At 46.3% G+C, this 15,599-nt stretch overlaps 1 protein-coding gene across 1 annotated transcript in view; it reads left to right on the forward strand.

Annotated features, from left to right (window-relative positions):
* LOC134927292 (macrophage mannose receptor 1-like) overlaps positions 1-15,599 on the forward strand; it is a 340,668-nt gene that overhangs the window by 162,396 nt on the left and 162,673 nt on the right. The window contains exon 13 of the mRNA XM_063921538.1: positions 13,995-14,125. Within this exon, the coding sequence (XP_063777608.1) occupies positions 13,995-14,125 (131 nt within the window). The remainder of the gene's footprint in view (positions 1-13,994; positions 14,126-15,599) is intronic.

Genomic DNA, 15,599 nt, shown 5'->3' on the forward strand with positions numbered 1-15,599 from the left:
GGGCCGGAGGCACTGATAGAAGGAGGGTGAGGCGATGGCTGACCCGCGGGGGGTGCCGGGGCGCGCGGCCCCGCCGGGCCGCGCGTACCTGCGCCATGTGCCGAGCGCCCGCTGGCCGCCGGAGGAGGAGGACTGAAGGCGCCTGGAGCAGGAGGGCGAGGAGAGGCCTGTCCCGCTGCGAGCGCCCCGGCACCACGTGACGAGCGGCCGCTGGCCGCCCGTCCCCGTGCGGCAGGGGAGCGGGCTGTAACTGCTTGCCCCCGCCGCCTGTCTGCAGCAGGGGAAAGGCCTCTCTGAGGTGCAATGCTCGGGGAGCGGGAGCGGAAGGCGCTCCCCGCATCCGCGAGGCGACGGGGGGGGGGCTGATCGTCTGGGACGAGGCATAGCGGAGGGAGGGAGACGTTGGTAAAAGCAAAACAAATGCACCGCACAGAGAGGGGGCAACCAGTATTATATAATGCCCAGTGAAGGCAAATTAAAATTAACCAATTTATAACAAGTTGAATAAGCAATAATATACTTATCCTTCCTGGGCATAAACTGAATGGCAAGAGGAAGTCTAGCAAAATGGCCACCACCTATATACTAACCTAAGACCCTCCTCTTCATCTTGATGCACAACCCTCTAATCCAATAGGAAAAAACCAACCGGGAAAACTGATCTGCCTAGCAACTGCTTAGTCATTTAAACAACCAATCACAAAAAGTTGATCGCTTATATGGCCTCAGGCTTATGCAGCCTTCAGCTTATCCTCCCTCCGAGGGTGACAACCGGGTGCAGGCTTTACCCTCCTTGTGACACCACTGCGTGGATCACTGGTACGGTAATTCCAGCAAGGCCACGTCCCATAATTCTGGGTACACGCAAATATCACTCTTCCTGGCAGGAAAAGCCTGGGAGGTATGTCTAAATACAAGTTAAATTTATGTTCTGTGTGGTTCACAAAAGTTTGGGGAAAATGAGGAAGCTGTATGTGGCTTACTGTTTGCTCTCTTTTCACCTCATGCAGCTCATTCATTGGTGTTACTATAATGGGTGCAATGTGTGCAGTGCACACGGGCCCACACAGCACACACTGCACCTCTATGTTACTTAACTTTCCAGAGTCCCATGTGGGGCGCTGCAGCTACAGACAAAATCACCACCAAAATGGCTGCCATGCATGTGCAGTAGAACATGGCAGGCTCCCAATTACTTTGCTTTTGGCCACTTATAAACTTCTATACTGTTATCCAATGTTAGTTTGCACTTTTTCCTGCAGGGTCCACAGGGTATCTACAGGATACATTGGGATATGGTGGAGCGACAGTGGATTTGCACCAAACGCTCAAAGCTTTTCGGCCTCCCATCATGCAACAGGCCCGTCTATATATCCCGCCTCCTGGCTCAGGCAAATCAGTTTTTTGTTTGGTGCGGCAGGAGCCGGACCATGGTCAGAGTGCTGCTGGTTTTTAGCAGCCATAAGCTTTTTTAATTTATTTTTATAGTCACTATTTTTTCTGAGTGATCTTTCAAAACAGCGTCTTATACGTACCTTAGAAAGAGATGCTCCAACAACTCCCTCCCTGGCCAGAGCACGGGGGGGGGGGGGGGGGAGAGATAAGGCATCGGTTCCACTTAGAGGAGGAACACGGACACAGCCGCACTGTTTTGGGATGGAGACTACCAAACAGTTGCTGACACGGCTGCCACCGAGAGTGCACCAGCGCAAGGCCTTAGGAATCATAAGCTCCAGGGTAGTATGAGGCCGCGACCCCTAGGGTTGATGTCAGCAGTGGGGAGCCAGATGCTCCCCTGGTCGCCCCTCCCCCGGTTCATGACCAGTTTCCTCCGAGTCTCCTGCCATGAACTGTTTTCCAGCTTCCGTCCGAGACGCTGTGTACTAAAGGGGACCCAGTTGCAGCATAGGTGGCTGTGTGACTGGTGCGCCAGTGTTCACTTGGGCGTATGTGTTCACTATAGGTTCACGGAGCGGTGGTGTACACTAATAGCGTCTGAATCCACTTAGCATTCACAAACGTATTGATCGGTCCTGGAAGAGGGGTAAGTCTCCCTGTATCCCACTCTACTGAGTATGGGTTAAACAGCACTAAGTCTCTAACTACCTTTGAGTACGAATAGTTGGATAGGTGCATACTGCATATGAGTCTGATAATATTACTGTGGGTTCTTTTGCTATGCATCTGAATATGGTTAACAACTTTTAGAAAGTAATGTAGTAATATGTTTCTCCTACATACTTGAAATGTATTTGTAGTTGATTATGTGCTCATATTGCTTATTATACTAATGTATAACCTGTGACTGACTGCTAGTGTGATTGCTGGCTTTGCTATATTTCTGTCAGTTTTCTCTGTCTATTCTGATCCTCAATGCTGGTTCTAAGCAGGGTAGGGTCGGATTGTAGGTCACTTTAACAAGCCTTAAAGTGATTACAGTCACAAATTGTGTAGTACACTGTGAAAGTGTCTGATTATTTATCATGTCTAAGAACGCAAAGGGTGAGGAAAATACACTCACAGTAGCACCAACACTCATATCATGTTTGTAATGCAAAGCTGGGTTAACCTCTCAGGATCTGGTTCAGGATGGGTTGTGTGCAAATTGTTTGTTTTAGCTTTCACCAAGGTCTCTTGAAAAATTCAAGGCTGATGCAGGTACAAGTTGATCCCCCATGGGCTATGTTTGCACAGTCATTATCCAGTATAGCTGAGCGGATAATTCCAACTTCTGTACCAGGGATAGGTTACACTATTAACCCTTATGTGCTGCATTCCACCTGCGGTTTATCATTTCCAGCAGGGGAAGCAGCAGCCTCTCAACAGAACCAGGCTGAAAAGCCAGTGGTAAGTAAATCACATAGACATGAAACAACTTCTTGACAGTCTACATATGTTTCAGATGAGGATTCATCAGAGGAGGAAGACTCATTACATTCTAGTTCTGCATACAAAGATGAGGAAGAAGGTCTCAGCTAAGTCTCAGCTGAGTTGATTAATGCAATGAAAGCCATTCTATCCTTAGAGGAATCAGCAGAGCCTGTGTTAAAATCCAAGGCACCTGTATTTAAATGTCCCAAAACAGTTAAGACTGAGTTTCCAGGTCGGAATAGCTGGCAGAAATTATGAAAGAGGCTTGGGCTGCGCCCAGTAATAAATTTAGAATTCCTAGGAAATGGAATTCCAGTTATCCTCTTCCGGATGGGGACTGTTTAAAGAGATAGCCCCTAAAGTAGATATGCATGTTATTCGATTGGTGCGAAAATCTTCATTACCTCTGCCATCAACATCATTAAATGATGTCACGGATAGGAGACTAGATGGTTTTCTAAAAAACATTTTTCCCTGTCTGGGGCAATCATAAGACCAGCCATGGCTTCAGCTTGGATGGCTAAATCAGTGGCGGCCGGGGCAGATGCATTGGAAGGGGAAATTTTAATGATGTCTAGAGAGCAAAAATCCCATGTGGCACATATCAAACAGGCTGCAATATTCTTGGAAGAAGCAGCCTTGGATATGGGTACAATTGCCTCTCAAGCATCAGCCTCAACAGTAGCCGCTCGCAGAATAGTTTGGCTACGCACATGGAAAGCTAATTCAGAATCCAAGAAGGTTTTGGAGTCTTTACCCTTTACTAAAGATATTCTGTTTGGTAAAGAGTTAACCAGTATTTTGGAATCAGAAGCAGACTCCAAGAAAATAAAGTATCCTTCCACTAACAAATTTAAGCCTAAAAACATAGCTTTTCAGCCTTTTCGGTCTCAAAGAAAAGCTAAAGGAAAAGGTGATGGCAAACAGTCCCAATACAACAGGTCTGGTTAGACTAAAAGGCATTGGGCTACCAGAGGACCAGCTTTAAAAAGAAGAAGATAAGCCATCAGCCTGATGGTGCGGGCCTCCACCTGGGGGACCCCAGGGTGGGAGTCCGACTTCTTCATTTTGCACAAATCTGGCAGCAGTCTACGACAGATGCCTGGGTGCAAGAAGCGGTATCTCACGATTATGTGTTTGCTTTCAGGAAAAACCCTCCTCAAAGGTTTTTTTGTACCAGCCCATCTTTGGTAGAGACGAAGGCTAGGGCTTTGCAAGAGGCAGTTCAGAAATTGCTTCAGTCAGGAGTAATTATTCCAGTTCCTCCTGCACAAAGAGGACAGGGTTTCTACTCCAACCTGTTTTTAGTCCAGAAGCCAAATGGGTTGTTTCGGCCCATACTCAATCTGAAAATGCTAAACAAGTACATTTGGGTACCTCGTTTTCATATGGAGACTTTACGTTCAATCATTTTGGCCATGGAGCCAGGGGATTTTATGGTGTCCCTGGATATCCAGGATGCTTACCTACATGTTCCTATAGCCCTATCCCATCATTGCGATCTCAGGTTCGCTATCCTCCAACATCATTTTTAGTTTCAGGCTCTACCATTTGGATTGGTCACAGCCCCCAGAGTATTTACCAAAATTTTTCCATACCTCGACGATCTTTTAATCCTGGCACATTCTCAGGAATTACTTCTGTGTCATCTGCAACAGACAATAGAGTGTCTGCAGAAGCACGGTTGGCTCAAAAATTGGGCGAAATCATCTCTGTTTCCGTCACAGCAGATGACTCACTTGGGGGGGCTGTATTGGATTCGAGCCTTTAGAGAGTAATTTTACCTCTGAACAAAATAGCCAAACTTGAGTTAAGGATACAGGAGCTTATACACAGTCGAAGGTATCCATTCACGCAGCAATGCGTGTGACGGGATTGATGGTGTCTACATTCGACATGGTAGAGTATGCTCAGTTCCATTCAAAATGGAATGGTTTTCATCTCTGATATGGGCCAATAAAAGACCTAGAATAAAGTTAAATACCCTCACTAGACAAAAAGTTGGTGGCGGCTTGGCCTTACCTCACTTCCAACTATATTACTTTGCGGCCCAGCTGGCACACATCAGTATCTGGTTGCGGGGAGGAGATGAGGCTGGGCGTTTCTCCGATGTTACTACCCGGACCTCTCTCCGGCGCAGATTCTGGTGGGGGGGAGCGCTTCTCGGCTGTCCCCTCCTATTGTTTTTCAGGCCATGAAGATCTGGCAGGCTTTGATACGAATGCTCAGGTACGATAGTATGGATCCGGATACTCCCCTTTGGCACTCAGCATCACTCCCTGAACTGGGGTCTCTTGAGGAAGGGGGGGAGGTTTGGGCCCCGTATTCAGTAACTTCCATATTTCAGTTGTACAACAATGGTACAATGAAGTCCTTTCAACAACTAAAGGAGGAGTTTGGTCTCCCAAACTTTTACTTCTACAGATTTTTACAGCTCAGGCACGCTCTACAATCACAGTTCGGGGATTCTCCCCCTGCGCTCCTCCCTTTCCCCATAAATGCGTTTCTATGCGCATTGGGTCGAGTTAAGGTGATCTCCTTCACTTACTCGTACCTTATAATAATAATTTATGCGGACCCGCTCTCGAACCTTCGGGAGCGCTGGGAGCGTGATCTGGGCCCCATAGATGTTGAGGACTGGGAGGTGGCGCTGGGGAACTCGAGCCAGGTCACCAAATCACTAAATCACTACGGTTCCAACAAATCCAACTCTTTATATTACATAGATCATATATGACACCGAATAGGTTGGCCAGATTTGGGGCTGGTGGCGCAGCCGCCTGTCCTAAATGTGGAGCCGCTGGCGGATCGTTCTGGCACCTGGTGTGGGAGTGTCCATCCTTACAGGCGTTTTGGGCTGGGGTCGGGTCGATTCTGGAACGTACGGAGATACTGAGAGGAATGTTGACTCCGGGATTTTGCATTCTGGGAATGGGGGGACCTGAATCTGGGTCTAGGTGAGAGGATTTGTATGCTCGCCGTATCTGCGCCCTCGCCAAGGTGTGTATTGCGCAGACATGGATGGCCCCACATTCCCCTACGATGTCTGCTTTAAAGGCCCTGGTGAATGACACAGTACTGAAGGATCGGTATATCTATATGAAAAATAATGCCCTTCCTAAACATGAGAAGATATGGTCCTATTTGGATTAATTCTACATATTCTTCCCCTGCCCTTAGAATTTAGAATTTAAAGAATTCATTAATTGACATGCCACACGCCTTCTACGACAGCCCGGCTGCCTGGGTCCCGTGGGGACGAGCCAGGCTCCTCTCCCGTATTACACACTATAGGGCACCTCACTTCGCACAACTGTATGAATCTAGGCTAGATGGAGTTGTTTTGATTTGCTCGGTTTATGGTTTGTAGGCTTTATCAGGCCTTATAGTTGGGGGGGGGGGGTTATTGTAGTATTTCGGGGAGAAAACAAGAAATGTTAGTATGTGTTTGACACTTGACTGCAGACTTCAGAGAACCTGGTATATGCGGAATGACAATATACGGTCCTGCGACTACCAGCTTCATCACGCATTATATATATTGTTTGAGAAGGATATGGGCATGAACATATTGTGTAATAATAATTGAAGTTCCCAGTGTACACTGAAATGTCTGTAACGATTTTATCCTTGTTGAATAAAAATACTCTATTCAAAAAAAAAAATGGAATGGTTTTCATCAGACAATAAAAACTCAAACTATGCTTCTTACTCACAAAGTAAGGAGGTCATTAGCCTGGTGGCTACAGACATCCCATCTGGACAAAGGGAGACCCTTTTGGATATCAGATTGGGAAATTCTGACAATGGATGCCAGCCTTCGGGGCTGGGGAGCGGTGTCAGGAAGATATTGCTTCCAGCAGTGAACCAAAGAAGAAAGTTGCCGTTGAGTCAAGCCAAGGACATTCTTCAAGAGAAACCAGTCCAAATCCGCTCGGACAATGCAACGGCAGTAGTGTACTTCAACCATCGGAGTAACTCGCAGCCAGAAAGCGATGAAAGAGGTAAGTCACACGTTAAAGTGGGCAGAACTTCATCTTACAGCCTAGTCCGCAGTGTTCGTTCCAGGGAACGTATTTTCTCAGTCGGCACACCATTCATGCAAATGAATGGACTCTACACCCAGAAGTCTTCCAGACCCTGGTCAACAGATGGGGGTTGCCAGAGATAGATCTCATAGCATCCCGTCAGAAATACAAGGTTTCCGCATATGGATCAAGAACAAAGGATCCAAAAGCGATCTTTGTGGATTCCCTGTCGGTGAGATGGGACTTTCATCTGGCCTATGTGTTTCCTCCCATCGCCCTGTTACCCACGGTGGTGAAAAAGGTAAAACAAGGAAAAAGTGCCATGATACTAATAACTCCAGCTTGGTCCAGAAGACATTGGTACACAGATCTGCAGAGGATGTCGATGGATGCTCCAATCCTACGCCCTCAACGTCCAGATCTAATGATTCAGGAACCTTGTCATCACAGACATCTGGATCATCTGTTTTTGACAACGTGGCTCTTGAAACCTCTATCCTGGAGTCAAAAGGATTTTCACAACAGGTTATTCAAGCAATGCTCAAGGAAACCTTCCTCAGCTCACATTTATCACCGAATATGGCAAACCCATATTCAATGGTGCAGTGAACGGAAATTTGACCCCAGGTCTTTCCGAGTTTCCAGAATCCTAGCTTTACTTCACGCAGGAATGGATAAAGGTTTAAGGGTGGCTTCCTTGAGAGTGCAAGTGTCAGCACTGACTGTATGGTTCCAAAAGAAGATTGCCAACCTACAGAATGTGCACACTTTTTTCCAGGAAATACTGCAAACACAACCTCCTTTTATTCCTCCTACAGTGCCTTGGGACTTAAGTTTAGTTCTAAAGGCCCTTCAAGTTGCCTGATTTGACCACTTAAAAGAGTGTATCTTAACTGGTTGACAGCTAAAGTTCTCTTTCTACTGGCTATGGCTTCAGCTAGAAGAGTTTCAGATTTAGGGGCATTGCTATGTCATTCTCCATTTCTGATTTTTTATCCCGATAGAGCAGTTCTCAGATCTAAATCTGCGTATCTTTGTAAAGTGGTATCTAAATTCCACCTTAACAAAGAAATTGTAGTCCCGGCTTTTCAAGGGTCTATGGGAGATGCATCGTTGGATGTAGTCCATGCTTTAATGATCTACGTACAATAGATCGTACCAGTGCTAGAAGAAAGACAGATTCTCTCTTTGTTCTCTACGGATTTCATAAGAGAGGATGGCCTGCTGATCAGCAGACAATGGCAAGATGGCTTTGGATGACGATTTCAGAAGCATATTCTCAAGCTGATCTCCCTATTCCGGATAATGTCTCTGCTCACTCCACTCATAAGGTAGGTCCATCATGGGCAGCACAGCGTGGTGCTTCAGCAGAACAGATATGTAAGGCAGCCACATGGTCTTCTATTAACACATTCATTAGACATTATGCTGTTGATATCTTTGCCTCTCAGGATGCTGAATTCGGGCGAAGTATTCTCCTGTTCAATCAGGAGCGTTCCCACCACTAAATTGCTTTGGGACATCCCAATGTATCCTGTGGATACCTTGTGGACCCTGCAGGAGAAATATACGTTATGGTAAGAACTTACCGTTGATAACAGTATTTCTCCTAAATCCACAGGTTCCACAGGGATCCCACCCTGACGCACCTGATTTGAGGATCCTTTTTACTCACTTACCTCTTCCCTTTTGTACGGAAGGGTGTGCATATGTGTTCTTCTCACGTGATTAGGGCTCTACATGATGCTCCTGATTTGAGGATCCTTTTTACTCACTAACCTCTTCCCTCTTGTACGGAAGGGTGTGCATGTGTGTTCTTCTCGCCTGATTAGCGCTTTACATGATGCTCCTGCCTTGAGCTTTGGAAAACAACTGATTTGCCTGAGGCGGGATATATGGACGGGTCCGTTGCTTGCTGGGAGGCCAAAAAGCTTTGACCGCTTAGTGTAAATCCACTGTCGCTCCACCATATCCCGATGTATCCCGTGGAACCTGTGGACTTAGGAGAAATACCGTTATCAAGTTGTTACCATAACGTATATTTTTCGATGTACGGGTTGATTTCCTTTTTCTTTTACCTCACACTTAGGGGCCGATTTTATTTTTGTGCTGTGATAATATCGGCCCAATACGTAATGCAATAATTGAGTGCAATACATTGCACCATATATGTATCAACTATTGAATGCAAAAACAGAGCTTGCGAGAAAGCTCTGTCCCTGTGATGCCTCTCCGCAGCCAAATCAGGGTATTTTTCACATATGTGCTGCGCATGTGATGGCACCAACATTGCTGCCACTAACACCGCCGCCGTCACCCCCCTCCCCGTCGCAGCCCTCCCCCAACCCTGATCATACTCACCTCAATACCTGGGGATCACACTGCCGGATCCCCACACAGCTTACTCTTTATAAGTTATTAAAAAAAAATAGAATTAAATGGTTTGGAGTAGCTTTTCAGGGAACTGCTACAAACCCTTTAATTACCTTTTTTTTTAAATTATTTTGTAACCAGATTGCATTTCCAATACTTATAATGGGAAATGCGATTTGTCCGATTTTATTTAATGTGTCTAACATCATAGAAAATTACCACGCAACCACTTTTACTATTGGATTGAGCATTAATTGGCGCTAAGGTAAATGACCGTGTACTAGTCCCATTAATTCAAGTTGCGCAAACATAAATTTCACCATAGATAGCGGCAGTGGAGGAAAGTAAATTCTGCACAGTAGTAAACGACCCCTAGTGGTCAAGATCAGTAAAACAAGAGTACGTTTACAGTATCTAACATTTTTTCTTTATGAGAGTGATTCACATTGTTTCTATACTATCTGCAGTGCTGCAAGTATGGCGGCACGGGGCGGTACTGTGTACCGGTAAGAAATTGACAGCCGGTACACAGTACCACCGGCTCGACCGCCATGCTTGCAGCCTTGCTTGTGTGAGGGAAGGAGAGCGCAACGCCTCTCCTGCCCCTCAATGCTCAATACAGTCTGGTCTCTGGTGGCATGAATCTCAAATGAGGCGCCGGATCGTTAGCCAATCAGAGCTTAGACCAGCAGCCGCGGCTCCTGATTGACTGTTAGTCTGCGAGCTGTGATTGGCTAACGAACCGGCGCCTCATTTGAGATTCATGCCGCCGCCAACCCACGGAGACCAGACTTCAAGTTCACTGAGTATTTAGAGGCAGGAGAGGTGCTGCGCTCTCCTCTCCTCACTCAGCAGTGGTGGGCAGCAGGGAGTGGTGGATTTGCACTGTGGGGCATATGTGCATCTGGCACTGTGGGGCATATGTGTATCTGGCAGTGTGGGGCATATGTGTATCTGGCACTGTGGGGCATATCTGGCACTATGAGGCATATGTGCATCTTTCATTGTGGGGTATATCTGGCACTGTTGGCGCATATCTTGCACTGCTGGGAGCATATGTGTATCTGGCACTGTGGAGACATGTATCTGGCACTGTGGGGGCATATGTGTATCTGGCACTGGAAGCATATCTGGCACTGTGGGGCATATGTGTATCTGGCACTATTGGGGTCATATGTGTTTCTGACCCCTCATATGTGTATCACGCCCCCATTTTCATTGGCCATGCCCCATTTTGGCAGAATACAGTATCCCCATATTTTACTGCACAGAGAAAATTGTGGTTGCAAAGTGCTGGCATACGGTTATCACTTTGTGGCCATTAGATGCAATCGAATTGTCTGTATATGTACTGTGAATTAAAAAGGGTCCATATATTTTCGTGAATGTTTTTAGAAAATTAAAGTTAAAATAACAGTAATATTCTACTTAAGTTACACATTAGGACCTCGAAGTTCATAAACTGCCTGAGATTTTTACTTTACAGTGTGGACATATTTTGTTACTGTGGATGTACTAAAACTCATATGACACATGCGTTACACAAAGCCGTAGTTTCAGTTGAGATGCACGTGATCAGAAATGTAGTGGATACCTTCTGGTCATGTGCAGGCTGGTGCTAGGGTGTTCAGCCCCCTCCCAAACTGTAAAATTTGCACCCATCCTCAAATCCGTTCTATTGATACCCAAAGTATTGAAAAAACGTATTGCCCAACCATCCCACTCTAGGTATGTCCATTAAGCATTGATGAATATAAACCAATATTGATGGCCATCAACCATCGATGATTCATATTCATCTGTGGCTTGTGGCTGATGTTGGATACTTTTGCCATTCATGAAGGAGAGCCAGACCATTTACCTCCCTCAGTGGCACAGCATGACCTAATGGCTTTTCTTTTAATTACAAGGTGCCTGGACATGGAGCATAGCTCCCGCCCCCTGACACACACGAAACCTTAGTTACTGATTGGCGCACGGACAGGGCCTGCTTAAGGGTACCAACCGCCCTAGGCTAATACAAAAATGGCCACCTCCCCCTTCTTCCTCACCCCCCACTACCAATTTTTTAGCTTAGATTGTTATTGCTCATATTCAGCTACAAATAGATACACATATGCCCCCACAGTGCCAGATATGCCCCCACAGTGCCAGATATAAATATGCCCCCACAGTGCCAGATATAAATATGCCCCCACAGTGCCAGATACAAATATGCCCCCACAGTGCCAGATACAAATATGCCCCCACAGTGCCAGATACAAATATGCCCCCACAGTGCCAGATACACATATGACCCTATAGTGCCAGATACAAATGTGCCCCCACAGTGCCAGATACAAATGTGCCCCCACAGTGCCAGATACAAATGTGCCCCCACAGTGCCAGATACACATATGCCCCTATAGTGCCAGATACAAATGTGCCCCCACAGTGCCAGATACACATATGCCCCTATAGTGCCAGATACAAATATGCCCGACAGTGCCAGATACAAATGTGCCCCCACAGTTGCAGATACACTTATGCCCCCACAGTGCCAGATATAAATATGCCCCCACAGTGCCAGATATAAATATGCCCCCACAGTGCCAGATACAAATATGCCCCCACAGTGCCAGATACAAATATGCCCCCACAGTGCCAGATACACATATGACCCTATAGTGCCAGATACAAATGTGCCCCCACAGTGCCAGATACAAATGTGCCCCCACAGTGCCAGATACAAATGTGCCCCCACAGTGCCAGATACACATATGCCCCTATAGTGCCAGATACAAATGTGCCCCCACAGTGCCAGATACACATATGCCCCTATAGTGCCAGATACAAATATGCCCCGACAGTGCCAGATACAAATGTGCCCCCACAGTTGCAGATACACATATGCCCCTATAGTGCCAGATACAAATGTGCCCCCACAGTGCCAGATACACATATGCTCCTATAGTGCCAGATACAAATATGCCCTCACAGTGCCAGATACAAATGTGCCCCCACAGTTGCAGATACACATATGCCCCTATAGTGCCAGATACAAATATGCCCCCACAGTGCCAGATACAAATATGCCCCTATAGTGCCAGATACAAATGTGCCCCCACAGTGCCAGATACAAATGTGCCCCCACAGTGCCAGGTACACACATGCCCCCACAGTGCCAGGTACACACATGCCCCCACAGTGCCATATAGAAATATGCCCCCAAAGTGCCAGATAGAAATATGCCCCCCACAGTGCGACATATGCCCCCACAGTGCAAAATACACATATGCCCCCACAGTGCCAGATACAAATGTGCCCCCACATTGCCAGTCTATCAGGTACACACATGCCTCCACAGGACAAGAGAGGCTGGGACGGAGCACGGCATCTGAGGGGATCAGATCAAAGATACTTCACAGTCAATTGCTGGCAGAATGGGAAAGTCGTCCCCCCAGCCTGGAGCCCTCCTTAACTGCTGGCCATGCCTGCCGCATTATGCCAGCTCTGACTGCAAGCCAATCTCTTTACATTTGTAATGCATACAGGTTCTGAGCACTATTCTTATTCCCTATTCTTTGCTATCAATGATGCACAAAAAAAATCTACTTTTCAGTATGATGAATGGGACAGACACATTTTCATTTCTATAATGGGTGCAATGTGTGCGGTGTACACAAGTCCCTGGATCCAGGGGGGGCCCACACTGCACACATTGCACCCATACTTTAATACTTATCTTTCCGGAGTCCAGTATAGGTTGCTACAGTTGCTGTGAAAATCACAGCCAAAATGGCCGCTGCTCATACGCAGTAGTCAAATTGGTCTCTAGAACATGGCGGGCACTATGTTTCCGGAGACCTGTGCATGCGCAGTAGACTCCGTCACAGTGACGGAGACTACTGCATACCTCCCAACTGTCCCGATTTTCGCGGGACAGTCCCGTTTTTTGGGGACTGTCCCGCTGTCCCACCCGCGGGCCGCAGTGTCCCGCGGTAGGGGGGGCAGTTGGGAGGCTCCGTCTCTCGCTGCCCTGCTTAGCAGAGCAGCGGTGAATAGACGCTTTGCGCATGCGCACAGCGTCTATTCAGTGGAGTCAGAGGGAGAGGGGGCATGCCAGCGGCTCACAGAGCGCTGGGCATGCCCCCTCAGTGACGAAAACGGGGGAGTGGCTCGCGATCGTGGGTCCTCCGCGAAGCCTCGCCCCCTTTTCCACAGGTTACGCCCCCTTTTCGGGAGCGCGCGCGGCTTCGCCGCGCATGTGTCCCTCTTGCCGACGGGACAAAGTTGGGAGGTATGCTACTGCGCCATGCAGAAGATGGGTGAAAACAGACCCCCTCCTCTGTTAAAATGTCCTGAATAGACGGCTGATTTGTGAAAGTGTAGAAGGGTTTATGGTTCTTTTCTACAAGGAAGTACAGTCTTTACTTCTATTTTACAAATGTAATGTATCTTATCTGAGAATGACCCATCGCTATTAACTCATGGGTGCAAGTAGACGTATAAAAGTATATCCATTAACATACAGTAGGTTAGAACTGTATTAGAGCTGTATTTACATATTCAGTTGTCAAAGTGGAAATTTAGAAGTGGTGGTATGGAAAATGGAAGTGATTGGAAATTTGGAATGTAGTTTTGCTATAAAAGCATTAGGAGAAGTAGCAGTAAGGCATGCCATCATATAACAGTCCACTTCCACCACTGCACATATTACATGTTATTTGTATATTTCTCCAGCATTACTATAAAGAAGAAGCCGATGAGAAAAAGTCATGGTATGAAGCCAGGGATTTTTGCCGAGCAATTGGAGGTGACTTACTCAGTATTAGCAGTAAGGAAGAAGAGCAAACAGTATCAACAATGCTGATGTAAGTATCATTACAGTGCATTACTGAGCCAGCATACTCAGCAGCACTTTACAGTTGGAGACAAACATAGTAATAAAGCAAGAACGGAGATAAAAGAGCCTTGCTCACAATCTTGCAATCTACTGGAAGAAACGGGTCACGCAGTGAGAATAGTAAGGATGAAGGTAGTGAACTAAATGGGGGTGGAGAAGGGGGGAGGGAAAGAGCAGCTGGCATGGGGTATTGAGGGTATTACCAAGGGTATTGCAAAAACATTAACTAACGACGATTATGGGTCATCAATACTGCATATAGGAAATGAAGTCCCTAGCACCAGGGGGAATACTTAGCTTAATTGTATATATGTAAACGCTAGACGCCTTGCAGGAAAAAAGGGGGAACTAGAAGTCCTTGCTGTAAGCAAACAGTATGATATTATAGACATTACTGAAACTTGGTGGGACGAATCTCATGATTGGACAATCAATCTAGAGACAAATGTAAGGTAATGCACTTTGGTAGCAAGGAAAACTATACCACCTACATACTAAATGGGGTAAAATTAGTGGATTCTATATTGGAAAAAGACTTAGGTATTCACATAGATAACCAACATAGCAGCAGTACCCAAAGTAGGATTGCAGCAAAGAAGGCTAACAAGGTATTAGCATGCATAAAGCGTGGAATTGACGCAAGGGATGAGAATGTTATACTCCCATTATATAAATCCCTAGTGAGGCCACATCTTGAATACTGTGCACAATTTTGGACACCATACTACGAAAAAAATCTCCTGGAACTAGAAAAGGTTCAGAGACGGGCGACCAAACTGATTAAGGGGTTGGAGACTCTGAAATACGAGGAAAGGCTTGCTAGGCTAGGCATGTTTACTCTGGAAAAGAGGCGACTAAGAGGAGACATGATCAACATTTACAAATATATAAGGGGACAATACGCAGAGCTTGCGAAGGATCTGTTTTTGATAAGATCGACACAGAGGACACGTGGACATCCGTTTGGGTTAGAGGAGAGGAGATTTCGCACACAGAGGCGAAAAGGTTTCTTCACTGTAAGGACAATGCGTGTTTGGAATTCCCTTCCTTGGAGAGTAGTTATGGCAGACTCAGTCAATACTTTAAAAAATGGGCTAGATAAATTCCTAATGGATAAGGGTATACAGGGTTATGGTGGGTTGATCACGCACTAGGGAAAAAAAAGGAATATACATAACAGCTGACTTTCACAACAGATAAAATTAGTCGTAAAAATAATAGTGTAGGAGACCACAAATAGAAACTATGTTACTATGTTACAAGAGTTCCATAAGTGAGGTTAAGTGATAGATTGTAAGCTCCTTAGAGCAGGGCCCTCTTCCCTCCTGTTCTCACAGCCCTCTTCTCTTGCACTTCAATTACAGCTCTCTCCTACTCAGTGACTGTCTATACCTGTATTTCCTCTTGCTTGTGACTGTTCATCTCTTCCTATGGCTGCCCGC

Source organism: Pseudophryne corroboree, chromosome 5 (genome assembly GCF_028390025.1).
Source record: "Pseudophryne corroboree isolate aPseCor3 chromosome 5, aPseCor3.hap2, whole genome shotgun sequence".
Classification (NCBI taxonomy): domain Eukaryota; kingdom Metazoa; phylum Chordata; class Amphibia; order Anura; family Myobatrachidae; genus Pseudophryne; species Pseudophryne corroboree.